General features: G+C 38.0%; 1 protein-coding gene across 6 annotated transcripts in view; it reads right to left on the bottom strand.

Annotated features, from left to right (window-relative positions):
• DNAH5 (dynein axonemal heavy chain 5) overlaps window positions 1-18,158 on the bottom strand; it is a 252,301-nt gene that overhangs the window by 100,594 nt on the left and 133,549 nt on the right. For all 6 annotated transcript variants that reach the window (XM_079781314.1, XM_079781312.1, XM_079781311.1 and 3 more), the window contains 9 exons: window positions 17,145-17,298; window positions 15,523-15,686; window positions 11,959-12,115; window positions 8,992-9,204; window positions 7,752-7,976; window positions 6,199-6,371; window positions 4,123-4,301; window positions 3,532-3,719; window positions 3,018-3,212 (listed from right to left, as the gene is read on the bottom strand). In XM_079781314.1, coding sequence (XP_079637440.1) covers window positions 3,018-3,212; window positions 3,532-3,719; window positions 4,123-4,301; window positions 6,199-6,371; window positions 7,752-7,976; window positions 8,992-9,204; window positions 11,959-12,115; window positions 15,523-15,686; window positions 17,145-17,298 — 1,648 coding nt within the window. The remainder of the gene's footprint in view (window positions 1-3,017; window positions 3,213-3,531; window positions 3,720-4,122; window positions 4,302-6,198; window positions 6,372-7,751; window positions 7,977-8,991; window positions 9,205-11,958; window positions 12,116-15,522; window positions 15,687-17,144; window positions 17,299-18,158) is intronic.

The following is an 18,158-nucleotide window of genomic DNA, read 5'->3' as shown; positions in this document are numbered from 1 at the left end:
ATGAATTTTTGTGCACCGGGCCTCTAGAAAAGTGAATAATTAAAAACTAATTTTCTAATCACTATGGATACTATGGCAATTCCTCAAAAAATTAAAGGTAGAACTATCATATTATTCAGTAATCCCATTCTGGGTATATATCCAAAGAATTGAAAGCAAGGTCTCAAAGAACTATGTGTACACCCATGTTCATAGCAACGCTATTCACAGTACCCAAGAGGTGGAAGCAACCCAAATACATATCAACTGATGAATGGATAAAGAACATGTGGTATATACATACACCATAAAAGAGGAAGCAAATCCTGCCACATGCTACACATAGATGAGCCTTGAGGACATTATGCTGAGTAAAATAAACCAGACACCAAAAGACAGAAACTGTTTGGTTTCACTTATATGAGGTATCTTTACTAGGGGCTGGGGCAAGGGAAAGAGAGGAGCTGTTTAATAAGTATAGAGTTTCAGTCTTGCAAGATGAAAATTTTCTGGAGATCTGCTTCACAGCTTTGTGCATATACATAACACTACTGAACTGTACACTTAAAATGGTTAAGATATCACATGATCTCACTTATAGGTGGAGTCTAATAGACAAAATAAACTGACAAACAAAATACATCTAGAGTCATGGAAGCATGGAATAGAGAGAAAGTGGGGAGAGGGAAAAGATTAAACAAAGAACTTATATGCATATATGCATAACCCATTGTCACAGACAATAGTGTTGTGAAGGCCTGGGGAGGGAGTAGGAGAGGCGAGCAGGAAAGAGGGGGTCAATTGGGGGGGGGCATCTGTAATACTTTCAACAATAAAGATAAATTATATATAGATACTAGTATATATATAGATATATATAGATATATAGATATTCTGCCATTGACAATAGTAAAAAAATAAAATGGTTAAGTTGGTAAGCTTAATTTTACATGTTTTTTACCACACACACAAAAAATACCTATAGGAAAACAAAACAGAAAACCAAAACAAGTATCTGCTAAGGTACCTGGAAGCAGTGTGCATCATTTAGTACTAATCATTTGGAAGATAAATAAATAATGGAGTAAGGGCTATAGGAGTGCAGAAAGATTGAAGTACTGAGAAGAAGAGAGCAGGAGTCGGTGATGTGGGAATTTATCTACACAGTAAAAAAATACTTCTTTTACAGAGAAAAGATAAGAATGAGTGAGTAAAGTCTATAATAAACAGAAGAAACCAAGAATGGTGGTGGCAAAAATAGGGTCAGTCTAACCAGGAAAGCTCAATGGCCACGGTCAGCAGGCTCTGTCTGTGCTTGAACACTCATAAGGGAAGGACTTTTGAGTGAGAATATAAACTGTAAGTAATAACAAGTAAATTCAAAAAAGTTTGGAATAGAAGCCAGAGTGAGGAGAGGGATCAAAGAGTTACATATGTTAGGAGTGTTATTCAGTTTATTTTTATGTTTAGTATAATATATAATTATTCAGCACATGCTTTTAGTAATTTTTATTTATATATTCTATAAATCTGTGATATGATCCCTGCCTCCTGGTCTTTGTACCCTTGTATGATCTTACCCCCTGAGCGTGGGCAGGACCTGTGATTTGCTTCTAACCAATAGAATACAGCAAAAGTGATAGGTTGCATATGGTTATGTGTACATGATTATGTAGTCACATTACATAAGATTTGTGGTGGTTAATTTTATGTATCAGCTTGATTAGGTCATGAAATGCTCAGAGAGCTGATTAAACATTATTTCTGGTGAGGGTGTTTCTGAAAGAGATTAACATTTGACTTTATGGACTAAGTACAATAGATGGCCCTCCCCAATATAGGTGGGCACCATCCAACCCATTGAAGACTGGAGGAACCCATTGGATTCGCCCTCTTCATCCTCTCTGCCTGACTGCTGAGCTGGGATACCTACCTCCTGCCCTCAGTAACTTATAGTTTCTGGTCTTCAGACTGAGGTTGGAATCCACACCATCAACCCTTCAAACTATAACTCCAGCTTTCCTGGGCCACCTCTTGTAGACAGCACATCATGAGACTTTCCAGCTTCCATAACTGTGTGAGGCAATACCTTATAATAAATCTTTTTTTTATATAAACATATATACCCTATTGGTTCTGCTCCTATGAAAAACCCTGACTAATATAAGATTGTAGCACTCATTTTGCTACAGCATCTCTCCCTTGCTGATTTGGAGAAAGCAAATGGCCATGTTGAAGAAACTCAGGTAGCAAAGAATGGCACACAGCCTGTGGGAACTGAAGGTGCTCTTCTCCAGCCCATAGCCAGAAAGAATCCCTCAAGAAAAAGAATTCTGCTGTCAACATGAGTGAGCTTGGGAGTAGATCTGTCCCCAGTCAAGCATCAAATGAAACCACAGCCCCAGCCAACACCTGACTGCAGCCTTGTTAGACTTTAAACAGAGGACCCAACCAAGTTGTGCTAGGACTCCTAACCCACAGAAAGTGTGAGATAGTAAATACGTATTGTTCTACCTTAGTAATTTTGTGGTGACAGTATGACACAGCAATAGATAACTAATACAGAAGTAATAAATGATTAGTTTTGTGCCTCTGAATTCTGAAATACCATAAAGTCAGAATCTGCTACTCTAAACAGTGCAGGAAATTGGCAAAGAAGTTAATATATACAAATAACAAAGCTTGGCCAAATACCTGAATGAGCTTGAAAGTGAAAAGAATAAATGATTGAAAGGTTGCTAAAAATCATAAGAACACATAACATATTATGATAAATGTATAGGTGGGATAAAGAGAAAATATTAATATCTATAATCAGTCCAGAGAGTATTTACTTCATTTCTATGTCATAAACATTAATTTCTTTCAATGTACTTCTTAATAAGACTTGCATACAAAATTGTTTTTATAATGTACAACTTTCTACTTTATATCAATAAGGTATTTGTCAACAACCCTAGCCTACAATTTTTCAAAATGAAAACATTTCACTGAATAGAAAAATGAAACTTGCATAGAAAAACTTCAGAATGTCACACCTGCTTAGAAAGCTGCTCTTCACATAGCTTGTAGAGCGTGAAAAACTTCCTGGCCAACACAATGTTGTCAATGAAGCCACAGCTAGCCAGTTTCACTCTTATGATAATCTGACGGTCAGGGACCATCATGGCCACGGAGCGGAAGTTAATCTTCAAGTTTTCGGGGAGTTCCTGCCGCCCAGCATAGCCAGGATTCTACACAAAATAAAACCCTAGGATGAATGATATGATCATGGGGCAACCAGCACACATCAGTAGGACATTAGAAGATCCATTATGTACACACCACAAATCTGGAATGACAGCCAGAGAATTCAACCTATCTCCCTCTCCTTTTCCCTGAAGACATTAACTGGTGAGTTATTAATATGGGCTTTAACTCCAAAGGCTTTCAACCAGGAGTGAAAGTTACAATCCCAGTTTCCATTCATAGAAAGTACTAGTAGGTGACATATGACCAAGGAGATGTATGAAACCTGTGACAAGAGGCAGAAATTCAGTAGAGCTTCCTTACCATGGTTAGAAAAAGTCCAAATTCAGGGTTCATAGTCACTCTATCTCCATCAGTAAAAATAAAAGATTTCTTACGCTCCTTTTTGCATGTCAAAATAATGGAAATTTGCTGGGCTGCAACTGAGAGAACTGGTAGATCGATACGGTTAAATTCATCAAAACAACCCCAGGATCCAGATTGTGCCAGTCCTTAGCAAGCAAACAGAATGGAAAATCCAGTTAGTATGCTATTTTGGAAAGCCAAAGAAAAGGAAATTACGCAGCTGCCAAGACAAGCCAGAGATGAGCTGGTTGCAAACATAAAGTGGAACAACCAGATCATGCATAGAGTGCCCCCCAAATAGCTCACAGTGTGGCACTTTCTCTGGAAGCACCCCACCTGCAGTGATAAAGAAGCATTACGAAAGGCCAGTGGCATTGACATTGGATCCACTCAACACTGCTAAGATTCAGATTTTCCAAAAGGTGTTACAACGTGTAACAATGACCCTAAAAGGAAGCCAATTATTGAAATATAAATCTTAACCTATTCCACCTTAACTGAAATCTCTCATCAGATAAAAAAAAAAAAAAAGAAAAATATCACCTTCACCTTTAAAAATCCGTCCAAGCCCTCGGAAATCCATCTGGTCCGAACAATTGAAAACCACAACATATTTCCCAAGACATCGTCCCATATCCTTGGTGGTTTCTGTTTTGCCCGTTCCTGCAGGTCCAGCGGGGGCTCCTCCCATGCTCATTCCCAGAGCCTGGGCCAACGTGATGTAACACCTTGAGGGGTAGAGACAGCACTAGAGCCAAAGCACTGGCATCTAGAACATATTCTGAAACACCGCAGCGAACTGAAACCCGCACAAAATAAAACACACACACACACACACACACACACACACACCACGAAGATCCAGGCCATTGCCCACACATAACATTTCCAAGACTCCTTCTAAAATACATGTATCCTATGGCTATTACATGCATTAAGGAAAAAGGAAGGGATGGTCTATGGCAGGGGTCCTCAAACTTTTCAAACAGGGGGCCAGTTCACTGTCCCTCAGACCGTTGGGGGGCCGGACTATAGTTTAAAAAAAAAACTATGAACAAATTCCTATGCACACTGCACTTATCTTATTTTGAAGTAAAAAAACAAAACGGCAAAAACACCTGCATGTGGCCCGCGGGCCGTAGTTTGAGGACGCCTGGTCTATGGTCAAATAAGTTTGAAAACTCTTTAAAGGGTTAAACAGCCTTTCTTATGATAATGTAATTGAGAGTTTCCAAGTATGAAAAACAGTACCTAGCAATTCCAAAACTAATGTTGCCACTTCTTCACAGACCTACCACATCTGAAAAATAGTATTCTAGGAAACAGATTGGGAACCATTAAAGTAGAGCAACCCCGTTTTGAATGTGAGTTCATCATTGGAAGTAGTTGGGGGCCAGTGAGATTTTAATCACATGAGATTTTAATCACACATTTCTAAATGATCACACCTTCACTCCATTTCTGGGAGCATATACTCAGGACTAAATCTCTAGGACATGCCCTCCAGAGATAAGCAAAAATCTCTCAGAGCATCTTCATATGTATGTTTACATGCATGCATACACTCTCCCCAGAACATCCTACATGTATGTGGACCTCGCTCTATCCTTTCCCTGCTTTCCTTTCCAGTCTCTTTGCTATTTTCAAAAATGTCATCACTCATGAATGGTGATTTAGTGGCCCTTCCACAGCTCCAATAGAGTTTTCTGCCTCCCCACCAGGCTGCTGTAAGCTCTCTGCTATCAGGAGTGTTTCATTTAGTGTCATGAATGAACTAAATGAACAGAAGAAACAGTCTAAACAGGTGACAGTGCTGCTACATCAAACTTTTATGTTTTGTCTAGTAATAGTTGCAATCTAATAGCCCAGAGATTCATTCTGTGAAAATAGCTGATATGCAGCTGCAGCTTCTACTTAGGCCAAATATTGGTTTTATGCACATCCACTGTGTCCAAAATTAATATTCAGTGCATCCCTGAGCAGAGCATATACAAGTGGCTGATGCCACCCAGTTTAAATTAGACTAAGTGAATTACAGAGGGTTAGCTATGAAAGGACCCTTGGAGATAGCCTGGTTCATCTTACAGATGAGGAAACTGAGTCCAGGGAACTTGCACAGCAGATCTACCTGACACAACTGGCAAATAACAGGCAGAGAGCAGAACTAAACCCCAGATGTGCAGCCCAATGTCCTCCCCATTGCTTTTCACCTGCACAGGCACTCCATTATTTTCCTGCTAAAAAACACCTTAATTGTCTTTGTAACCACAAGAGATGTCAGTCCCCAAAGCAGTCTTTAAGGCCCATGTGATTTGCACCTATTGACACATGGCAATTAATTCCCTTTCTTGCCTGTTTTGATGTCCACAGAGGTCATTTGAACTATGCCTCTATAAGACTGAAGGCAAAAGAAGCAAAGTCTGTCTCAAACACAAACCTAAACCCCATGTGAAGACACACCTGTAAGGCTAAGAATACTGAATTTCAAAGCCTTTGGTATAAAAGAGCTTATAAACTATGAAAGGACATTAAGCAGAAATCCCCTGAGCAAATTGTCGATGGGGCGGCGGGGCGGGGGGGGGGGGGGAGTGGAGGAGGGGGGGGGTCACAGAATCCTCCCATCACCTGTCTGTGAGTGGAGTTATGACAAGCCTGTCAGTGCAGCCTAAAAATTCATTCTGGTATATGAAAGCCACATCTGTGATGTGAATCATCATCTTGTCAGAATCTTCATTAAAATAAAATCTGCACTGCTTCAGCCACTCAAAGTCTGTAGGGCTCTTGATATGCATCTGACACTGAAATGCAAAAGGTATTGGTTAAAACTGGGAAGAGACCTATGTATTAAACATTAGCATTCATGTATATCATAATGTGAAGTCAACTGAACTCAAAGACTACCCAACTAGGTCGGAGATGTCAACTACATCACTATCCAACCCACTCATCTATTGATCATCAAAATAACAGAGACTTTAGAATATATGGGCATGGAAAATTCAAGAGAAACCTCTTATTGTGTTCCACAAATTAAAGAGCATGATATATTTTAATAGTAAGATATTCATTTCTTAAATTTCACCCTTAAATGTCCAATACCACAGTCCTGACCATGAAATACAGACAATGAAAACATATTTTGGTGTTCAAAGACAAAACTAAACAATCTCATGAGAAAAAAAAAAGTCATCTCTTGTGATTATGACAAAGTATATTGTTGGTTTTCTTTAAATCCATTAAATATTTTTCCTAGGATTGGCTGAGGGCAAAAATGTCTAATGGCAGGTTATTGTTCAGCAATACTTTTGTCTGAATTTTTTAACCAAAATTTTGAGCCACTTTAATCATTTTTCTTTGACAAATAGGAAATCTAAAATTACCCTGAACCCTTTATTTCTCAGAGGGGCAAAGAGGGTGCTTAAATATTAAGAGAAGATTAGCTCACACAGCTTGAATGTGCTGTCATTATTTCCATTATATTAGACCCAATCTTTCATAATATTTTTACATAATGGGGTGAGACACAATCCAGAAAATTATTATGAAAATAAGAGCTTTTTGCCTCTTATCTAATGTCCTATTTTATAGTAGAGGACAAATTTCATGTCTTTTCACATTTCCTATTTTCAAGAGCTGCTAAACTCTTTTCCACCTTGTTCTCTTTTAAAGGCAAAAATTTGCATGACACCTGAATGTCACCATCTATATTAGAAAAGACCATTTGTGGTCAATGACATAAAATGTAGCAGAACTTTTTAAAGATGTGATTTACCAAAAGCCTTAAAGAAAGTACTAACTGCTCTACTAGCAATATTACTTATCAATTCTGTATCAAGAAACTGGTCATCCTTAACTAATATCTAAAAAGTGCACAAGACAAATGAACACTTTTCAGGATGCTACATGACATTCTAGTATTTAAAATAATTGCATAACAAATTTTAAAACAAAATCTAATTTCCCCAATAACCTCTTAGCAAAGACTGTTGAAATATGACTGAAATTTTGGCAAAAGACTGAAAAATAAACCTGACAAACAAGCTCTCAATGTGAAGATGAGTTTTTGCCTGAATTTAACCTTCTCATTGAATTCATTGAAACTAATTCCAGTGGCTCAGCACAGATAGTGGCTGGTATTTGCTCTTCTGTATATGCCACAGCATTCATAGAGCATTTACCAGGTCATCAAAGATATCCCTTTGGTGCACGTGAATAGTGATCAAAGTCTCATATTTAACTCGTTCCATGGAACTCAGATCCTTGGTTGTGAGGTCTATCAATGTGTTCAGCAGCTCCAAGAAAGACTGATTGGTTTTCTGCATGATTTTTTTATCAAACTTGGCATTTCTAAGGGCTTCTTCTGAATCCCGTGTCCATATCATTTGAATTCCTAATAATCCAACCTATGGAAATAAAAAGGACTTCATAAGTATATATGGAATATAAATAGAATTATACACCTAAAACTTATATACTTTTATTAACCAACTAATGGCCTGATGCACGAAATTCATGCATTCCTCCAGCTTCCCTCCGGCACCCGGTAGCCAGGCCTCCCTCCCGCCGCCGGCAGGGACCCGGGCTTCCCTCGCAGCCCCGGCTTCATCCGGAAGATCGTCCGGAAGGTCGTCTGGTCTAATTAGCATATTATGCTTTTATTATTATAGATGTCACCCTAATACATTCAATAAAAAAGATTAAAGATTTTAAAATAAAATTAAAAAATAAATAAACAGAAATTACAGTGTAGTGAATAGTTGTGATTATACAAATATGTCACCTTTGATTACATCAACTTTATATGTTTTATAAGAACCTAGGAAAACAATATTCATATTGTTTACCTGACAATTAAGTATGTATAGCCTCACAATGTATCTATAATTTTTTTCTTATAACTTTAAGTCATTTATTGTTTAAGCTATAATTCTCCCTATCTAGATTTTAAGTTACTGGCAGGGAAAGCATGCATCTTAAACCTACTTTTCCCAAATTAACACACAGTTTATACATAGTAGATACTTGCAAAATCTTTATTGATCACAATGACTAAGAAAATATTGTTTTCTGCATTTTAATGCTGAAATATACTTCTCATTTTTATGGTAAAGCATACATACACTCAGTACATTTTTATGATTTATGTACTAAAGAGATTCAGTAAGAAAAAAACTTTAAAATTAAACAAAATATACCAAATATCTCTACAACACACATATGTATATATGTACACATATATAACCAAATAATCTGTCACTGAAACCTTTAAGCTTATATATATTTAGCAAATCCTTATAAAAATCTTAATATTGGTCCAGAGTTAAATAGAAGCCAGTTGTGTCATTTACAATAGAAAATATATGAGCTCTAAAATGACTATTCTGTGAAAAAAATACTTTCCAATTTCAACACACTGACCTGAGCAGGGAAGGAAGAAAGAAATTCAATCAGTTGGAAACCTGTTTCTTGAATATTTTCAGCTGCCTGGCGAATCACATGATGTAATGAGGACTGAGATTCCTCCAGGAGAGAATTGAGCCAAACTTCCACATTGCCCTCTGCCATCACAGGTTTATCCAATTCAATCGTCTCACCCTCTCGAGAGGAAATTGACAGAATGCGATCATAGATCTATGTTAGAAGCCAAAAAAAACAGCTATATTCATATAAGGAATATATTCCTCCATTGCCCTCGTGTCAATGTTTTCCTTCCAACAGAAGCTAAGCTACAGATTATAACATAAAAGTCAAAATATGACATAAAATCAATTTCAAAACAGTAAAAAAGAAGTTATCCATGAAGCTAAAAGGGAATACTAAATCCATTCTAAATAGTCTATACTTGAAAGGGGAAAACTTGTTTTCTAAAAGAAATATTCAATACAAATGTGACGATCAAAAAATCTCTAGTTCCCCAAATGAAATGAAACTTTCTAAGAGATTGCCATCCATACCACAAGCTTATCAAGTTGACATTAGCAATGACCTGGCCAATATGATCAAGCAAACACCTTACAAGGTAACTCCAATTCTGTACGAAACAGTGTGCTCCTAACAGGAGCTCTTGGTTGCTCACAATGTTCTCTCCTTCAAACCCAGCTCTTCATCTGGTCATTTCACTTCAATTTCCATGCAGTATGGCATGATGAGGATAGCATGGTGTTTGAGGTTCTAAAATACAGATTTGAATGATACTCTGCCATTCACTGACCAGTTAATGTTGGAGGACACATTTCTGAGACTAAATTCCTTGCCTAAAATTAGACATTACAAATAATGCCTTCCTTACTTCCCTACTTCACTACCCACCTTCCTGTTCATGCCAATTGAAAAAAATAATAATGCAAACTATAAAGTAAACGTGAATATGTACCGATTTTCTTTGTTAGTAAGTGGTCTCAGATTTAGAACTGAATCCTAAATGTCAGCTTTAGAACTGTATTAATGAAGCCAATGAGTCTTAAATTTCAGGGCCTCTCACTTACATGGACCCATTCCAAGGTTCTAAATATAAATTGGTATTTATAATTTTATAGTATGTAGGACCCACAAAACCATAATCTGCCATTGGTTATAGACACCTTATGGCAGAAACAACAAAAAATCAGTGCTTTTTTTTCCCCCCTAAAGTAATTGCTATGAACAACAGCTAAAGATGAGGAAATTTAAATTATCTTCAATGTACAATGAGAGAATGAAAAGCTTCACCAAGCACCATGAAGTTCTAGTGCTTTCACTGAAGGATTTAAGCAGAACATCAGAAGGAACTTCCTAGGTAATTCAATCCCTTCTTTCAACCCACGAGTCCAGTAGATTTACACAAACACTGATTTAAAACCATTTCCATGTTTTCCTTTCCTCTCCATTCACCCCCTTGGTCGAGACTTTATTGCAGCAGCTCAGCCTCTTCCATCCTGACCTTGCAGTCACTTCCGACGCTGGTTTCCATGCTCCCCTCTACTCCAGCACTGACATGAGCCAGAGAATCCTTCTGGAACTCCCATCAGGTCACTGGCCCGCCCTGCGTAAAAACCTCCCTCGTATTTGGTCACATTCACAATGGAGTAGAAGGACATAGTGTGATGCACTTGGCCTTTTGGAATCTGGTCCATACCTCCTTCTCCCTTTGCTCATCACTTCTGGTTGTGGTTAAATTGTGTCTCTCAGCCCCAAACTATATGTCAAAGCCCTAAGCCCCAGTACCTGTGACTGGGACCTTATTTGGAACTATAATCAAGTTAAGATGAGGTCCTGGATAATGGTGGACCCTAATCCAATCACTGGTGTCCTTAGAAAGAGAAGGAAATTTAGAGACAGCGACACACTGGGAGAATGTCACATGAGGACAAAGGCAGAGATTGAAGTGATATGTCTACAAGCCAAGCAGCACCAAGGGTTTCTGACCACCACCTGAAACTAGGAGAGAGGCGTGGAATGGATTCTCCTCACAGCCTACTGACATCTTAGTTCATAATTCCAGCTTCCAGAACTGTGAGAGAATAAACTTGTGTTGTTCCAATCCAGGAAAGCTTTGGGAAACTAATACACTCCCTCACACACCCACATTCCTGCCCATACCTCCACTTGCCCTTCCTTCTGACTGGACCACATGTCTATCCCTTCTCCACCTGCTTGATTATGTTCCACTCGCCTTCAAAAAAATCCGTTCAAACACCATCTTCTCCTGCAGCAAGCCTCCTCCCACACCCCTTACACCCAGGTGAGGGCTCCCTGACAAGTATTTCTCTGATCCTTGTGCATAATACAAGCACAGCAAGTCAAAAATTACCAAGAGTTTCATTTTAATGTCAAATTTCTCTTAATGTTGTGCTGCATAAAAACGACTTCAGTACTATTTGTGATGCATTTCTCCTTGAAGCCCCAGGACTAGCAACTGCCTGGCACATAGCAAGGGGCTTGAACTTCAATGACTGGCTTTTAACTGCTTACAATGACGTCACTGTACCACTGCACTAATTGCACGCTGGGGATGCCACCAGAGCGTGAATTCCCAGAGCTCTGTATGCTCCCGCTGTCAAGATGACATCTGGCACGGCACGTGGTAGTTGCTCAAGTACAGACTGCATGCTGGGATGAGCAACTGGTGCTTTCTTTGATTGAATTTCTAAGCAGTTAACTTGGCATGTAAAACCATGAAAGCTACATACATTACATGCTTAATCATAGTTAAACTATTTGTTATACAAATCTACACTCTAGATATTAAAAAAATTACATAGTTCTGCAGGTAAATTGGGCTCAAAAGCTTGTTTTTAGTCACCGGCTGAGAGTTAATGGCCAGGGAAGTAAGTAGAGAGCTGTTGGTGAAGACAGCATAGATCCTAAATATGGTCATTGCTGGCCAGTAATTAGAGTTAGGCGAACCTTCTCATGGAACTTGACACTTTTAATGTTGTCAAACACATTCAGCAGATGGGCTTGTATAGTGTGCGCATCCGAGGCCTGCCCCAGAATCTCCAGAAGGGCCGGGTCCGAGACGAAGAAGAAGCGAGGAAAGCAAAGTCGTTTTTTCTCCAAGTATCTAAGTGGGGAGGGAAAAGATAAATGCTATAAACACACAAAGCAGGACTCTCTAGGAATAAATTAACCTGGATGGGAAAGGGAGGAAAGATTTTTGAAACAATCTGATTTTCCCACATATTGTTCAATGTTTTTTTGTTTTGTTCTGTTCCTGGTTTTGCCAATAGCATTCCATATTCTGATGGAGAAGCAATTTCTTTTTTCCAGAATTGCTGGAAGAATTGCTTCACTTTTCACAACTATAATGTATGCATTTGACTTATTCTGAAAAATGTTATGCTTTCTTTGTAGAAAACAGAAAAAATATACACAGGATTTTTTTTCCCATTTTATTTGCAATAATAGTAGTGTCAGATAAAGGGTGCAAATCATTTGTGGAACTGTATCTATAAAACTCCAATGAGCCCTGGCCAGTGTGATTCAGTTGGTTGGAGCATCATTCCAAACACCGAAAGGTCATGGGTTTGATCCCCAGTTGGGATGCGTGCAGGAGGCAACCGATTGATGTTTCACTCTCACATCAATGTTTCTCTCTCTCCCTCTCTCTGTCTCTTTCTCTCTCACTCTCTCTCTCTCTAAAAAAATTTTTTTTTCAATATAAAGCATGTCTTCTGGTGAGGATTAAAAAAAACACACACATACAATGAATCCATCACCAAAGTAGAAACAAAATCCAGCTACAAATGAAAGGGTCTTGGCTCTGTTCCACCTCCAAGCATTACCAGAACCCAGTCAATGTGCCCATCATTGCCCTGATTTCAACTGCACTTTGGTTTCTATGTTTGCTTTATTTTATGGTGATTCCTTATGTTATGGGTGTTTTTTCTGTTATTCTCATACCTATACCTCTGTATCTTCATGTTCTAGTACATTTTAATATAATGAATTAATTGCAGTTTCTTTTTGAAATCTTACCATAAATGCTTTTTAAACATTGTCTTGTTTTTCTTCTATTCTTTCCTTTGTATTATTTACTTGTCTTACTTTTTATTTATATTATTATATGTTTGTATTATTTATTTGTTTCCTGTGTAAAATTATGGGCATTATTTTTATTTCACAGAAGCCGAATTCTCCTCTTAGAGTTTTTACTGAAAGACTGCTTGGATCAGTAGCTGAGCCAGGGGCACCTTTGAGGCCTGCATGGGAACTCCCAACAGTCCATCTTCTGTCAGGGGCTGGACTTCTGTTTTGTCAGGTGGGATGTCCAGGGTGAGGGTCAGAGCTAAATTCCTCAACACAAAAGAGAAGGCTTTTTTCAGAATCGGAAAGAGGCAAAGCAAGGCAGGAGCTATAAGGAGAGGCTGGTGGTCAGTGAGGAGTTGGGAAGGGAAGAGCATTTCTACTAGTAAAGTGATGAGAGTGGGTTAGCCTCGCTATGTGTTGTAATCTTGCTCTTCGACCCTCACAGGATAATAAGTGGAATATCCATTACAAGCTACTGTTTGGGCAGTTTGGATGTATTCACCTTGAGCTTGTGAAAAAGCCCAAAGTCTGGCCTCAAAGAGTGGGAAGGACAAAAGCAGAGGCTGCCCAATGAGCCTCTTCTTATATCCTCCCTCATTTTCTTCAAGGCTTACCTTAATGCTCCCAATGTTTTATTTTGTTTGCATTAACTTTTTGCATTCCTTACTTTTGTGATTTTAAATATCCTAATCTTTCTTATTTATATAACTTTGACTTTTATTCTTAATAACTTACTTGCCAATCCCTAACCCTATTTGCCCTCAGACTAAACGTAAGACTAGTCTGATTCTGCTCAGACCCAGGTAACATTTTCTATCCGTTTGGACTAGTATGGAAGGAGGCACATGGCATGTGACAACCAAACCAAGCTGTTAAAGTAGAGAAGACAGCTTATTCCTGGAAGACCCAGCATCCATGCAGATCCTTATCAGCATAGGAGGGAGGGTGTTGTTTTTCTGTAAACATTAGTACTCAAGTATTTATACTGGCCTTACATATTTGGGCTCATAACCTCTTCTTGGCAACAGATCCAAAAGCAAAGGGGAGCTCAGTAAAAACTGTAATTTTAGAGTAGGCTTTTCTCTAAGGAGTTATAAAATAATGGCAAAATAACAAGTGATATTTTTAGTATCTCCATAATAAAAAGAAATAGAAAAAAATTTAGAGTTTGTGTGTGTCATCTTGGTTCTGTTTCTCTAGAGAACTCTGACCAATGCACAATAATCAATAGTTTACCCAAAGTTTTTAAGAAGAATGTCTGGAGACATTTTAAGGGGACTAACAGTTTAGACGAAGAGATATTTAAAAGCATGTGTATTTCAGTTGTAAGCCCTGGAAATGAAATGTACAGCATGATAACTATAGTTAGTAATATGTATTGTGTATTTGAAAGCTGCTAAAAGTAGATCTTAAAAGTTCTCATTATAAGAAAAAAATTATAGCTATGTGTTGTGATGGATGTTTGCTCTACTTATTGTGGTGATCATTTTGCAATACATATTGGTATCTAATTATTATGCTGTACACCTGAAATTAATATAATGTTATATGTCAACTAGAGGCCCGGTGCATGAGATTCATGCACTCAGGAGGGGTCCCTCAGCTTGGCTTGCACCCTCTCACAGTACAGGAGCCCTTGGGGGATGTCCAAATGACGGCTTTTCCCACCACCACCATGCTCACCAGCCAGCCGTGAGCCCAGCTCAGGGCTTCTGGCTGAACAGAGCTTCCCCTGTGGGAGCACTGACCACCAAGGGGCAGCTCCTGCATTAAGCATCTTCTTCCTGGTGGTCAGTGCACATCATAGTGACCCGTAGGTCCATCATTTGGTCGATTTGCATATTAGCCTTTTATTATATAGGAGTATCTCAAGAAATAAATAAATAAATGCATGTGTAGATAACTGTTTTTACAATATTCTTATTTAACATTTTTCTACTTGCATAATTTTATATTGACTCGCCAAAGGGGAAAAAATGAAAAATATTTATTACTCTTGGATTTCACTCAGGCATCACATACATAAGAGTGTGCGTGACTATGCATACCAATCTTGTTTCTGTATAATTTCGACTATTTGTGTACACTACAAACTGTTCAAATTGTTCTTGGTTGACTATAATGAAATGTTTTGGTTCTTCAGATATTTATACAAGAAGGATATCAGAAAAATAGGTGTATTAATTTTTAAAAGCAAGAACTGTATGTGAATGTTTGCAAGATCTGGTCCCAGTAATGGAAGTTGCCTTAAATCCTGTAATCCCAGCATCAGGACAAATCTAGCAAATACTCGGAGAGACTGTAAGGCTCCAGATTATCAGTTTTATCTGTGCAACGTCAGATATGAGTTAGGTCTCAGCAAAAGAAAACAGACTTGGCTAATTCTTTCTAATCTCTCTGGACCCCGCCACATCTAGGATGCTAAGGGAGCAGAGAACTTACCCAGTAAGGGATTTCTGGCATATTTCCAACTGGTCCAGCAAATGTGGTAATAGCTGCCCCATGGTTTCATCTCCGACACAACACTGAACCACGTTTGGCATTTCATGCGCCCGATTCATGATCTTCACCCAAGACTTATCTATATTGGAAAAGCGCTTGGCTTCCTATGAGAATGAGGTGACAAAGCACATTGGACATGTCTGTAATCTCAAGGACAGAGCATCTCACATACCTCCCGCCAAAGCCAGATTTCTGACCAGTCTGGATACCCCAGTTATCCATCACCAAAATGTCACACAGGAATTCTCCTCAGGCCTTTGCACCTACCACCCCCTTTCTTAAATAAGAAGCTTTAGCTCATCCCTGGTATCCCATTATGGTAACTAAAAACAGGGAACCAATACAAAAGTAATAATACAATCTGAGACAATCTGAAAGGAAAGGACATTCCCACTGTTTCCACCAGTTATCTCTAAATGAAGTGAATTTTATGCTTTTCAGGCTTCCTGCACTGATCATTGAATTGCTTGTGTATTTAGAAAATAAAATAATCATTTTAAAATAACATACAATATTAATTTTATTACAATGCTAATATTGTAAAAAAATATCAGGAAAAAATGCAAAATGGGTAGATTTTTTTTGAGAGTTGGAATAATTTTTATTTTCATCATTAAAACTTTCTGTATTTTTTCAATGAGCATGTACCATTAAATATGAGAGCAAGAAACCTCACATAGCTCCTCCAATGTTGTATGTGCAAATTTCCATTAAGTCCAATTTGAGATTGGTCTCCACCCATCAAAAAAAAAAAAGCATGACCAAATATGAAAGCAAAAATAAATAAATATTTAAAATTTTAGTGTAGGGTTGCATTCACTGGTATCCAAAAAAATAAATCAGCTAACAGATATGTCCTCTATAATTAAACTAAAACTGAACCAAAGACATAGCTAGAACACCTAAGTAAAGAGACCACTCAACATAATCGTGCCTCTAAAATTCAAATATATTGTTAAAATGTTATGATCTTGCAAACAACTTAAGGTAATTGAATAAGAATCCTTGAGATTTGGTAAAACTGTGTGTTTTTTTAAGTACCTCAAAATACACTCCATATCTACCTAGTGAGATGATTACCATTCACTCCACACTTGAGAAGAGGGCCTTTTTGTTTGGGAGCTTTTTTCCTACAGATTTCCACCCCTCAGTTTTACAGTTCAGATATAATTGGGTATATTGTATAGTGGGAGTTATTTTAAACTGTCAGTAATAGGACAAATTATCCTACCATTGTCAAGATAACTACTCCATAATTCTACCCTGTTCCAAATTCTACCTTCAAATTATCTCAAGAAGTATGTCAATTATGTAGGCACTCATTCTTTGTTTGTTTTAACCGTCCATTTCCTATAAAACCTCTCAGCTTTGTAGTGTTCTTACTCTGATTTTCATTCCCCTTCTTTTCCTTAATTTCTCTCTCTTTGAAAAACAGTTCAGTAGCAACCACACAAAAAAAAAATGGGGAGGGGGCAGGAACATAAATTGAATTACGGGGTTTTTTTTAATTATTAGTTCTCTAAGTTAAACACCTGATGAAATCATAAAGAAAATTCTAAAACCTTGGGAAGCTGCTTGGCAATATCTCCTCCCACAAAGACGGCCTCTAAGTAAATCCACAGGTTCTGCACCAGCATCCAGTTCTCGATGATGTCTGTCGAGTTGGAAAGGAACTGCACCCATTTCTGAATCTGGGCTTTGAATGGCATATTGTACCTGAAATGGGAAATATATTCAGCATTTAGGGTTCGGTGTTTTATGCTTTAAGTTTATTGTTGCTGCTTTCAAAAATTAAAAAGGTTTTTAAAAATCCTAATTGTTACTGACTTCTTTACAACTTTATGTTGCTGGCTTTTAAAATGATGCTGCCAAGTGACTAATTCACCACCATTTATTGGACATTGTTAGACTAACTTTTTCCCATTTGATCCAGAGCATAGAGAGGTGGGAGACATGTCCCCTAAGGAGCAGGTCAGGCATGAATTTGACTCCACCCAGCTGCCACAGCGTAATTCTGGTCATTGTTGCTACCGCCAGGAGTAATATTCTCGCTACTGAGCTTCTGTGTCTTTTCCTTGGTGTCCCTGGTGTTCCTCACACAAACCCACATTTGATGCCATTGGTAAGCAAAGTTTCTCCCTCCCTAATTTTTACTTAATTTATATGTGTGCCTTTTCTACCACCCTAGGGTGTGTCATCTTCCATCTATCCCTCATTCTGGCTGGGTATGAGTATTAACCAAATTTGTTAAGTCTCACCAAATCCTAAGTAGTTCAGACTCTATGTTACCAAAGGTCTAAATCTCTAAGACCCAATTTTATATTCTATATCATTCATTTCAAACACTTAGATGTACCCAGTAAGTGTAAAGAATAAGCATTTTAAGTAGTTATTACTCCCTACATTAACATTACTGATACACATATGCACAGAGAAAAGAGTAGCATTTTAAAGATAGAATAACAATAATCACATCTCGTTGGTATCCACATTCTACACCATTACCATATATTTGAGAAGATCCTAGTGGACAAACGTTATTTCAGAAAGAGTAAAGGGAAGTACTGACATAACCC

The sequence above is a fragment of the Cnephaeus nilssonii genome (genome assembly GCF_951640355.1).
Source record: "Cnephaeus nilssonii genome assembly, chromosome: 2".
Classification (NCBI taxonomy): Eukaryota; Metazoa; Chordata; class Mammalia; order Chiroptera; family Vespertilionidae; genus Cnephaeus; species Cnephaeus nilssonii.
This window is presented reverse-complemented; position numbering and strand designations above follow the sequence as displayed.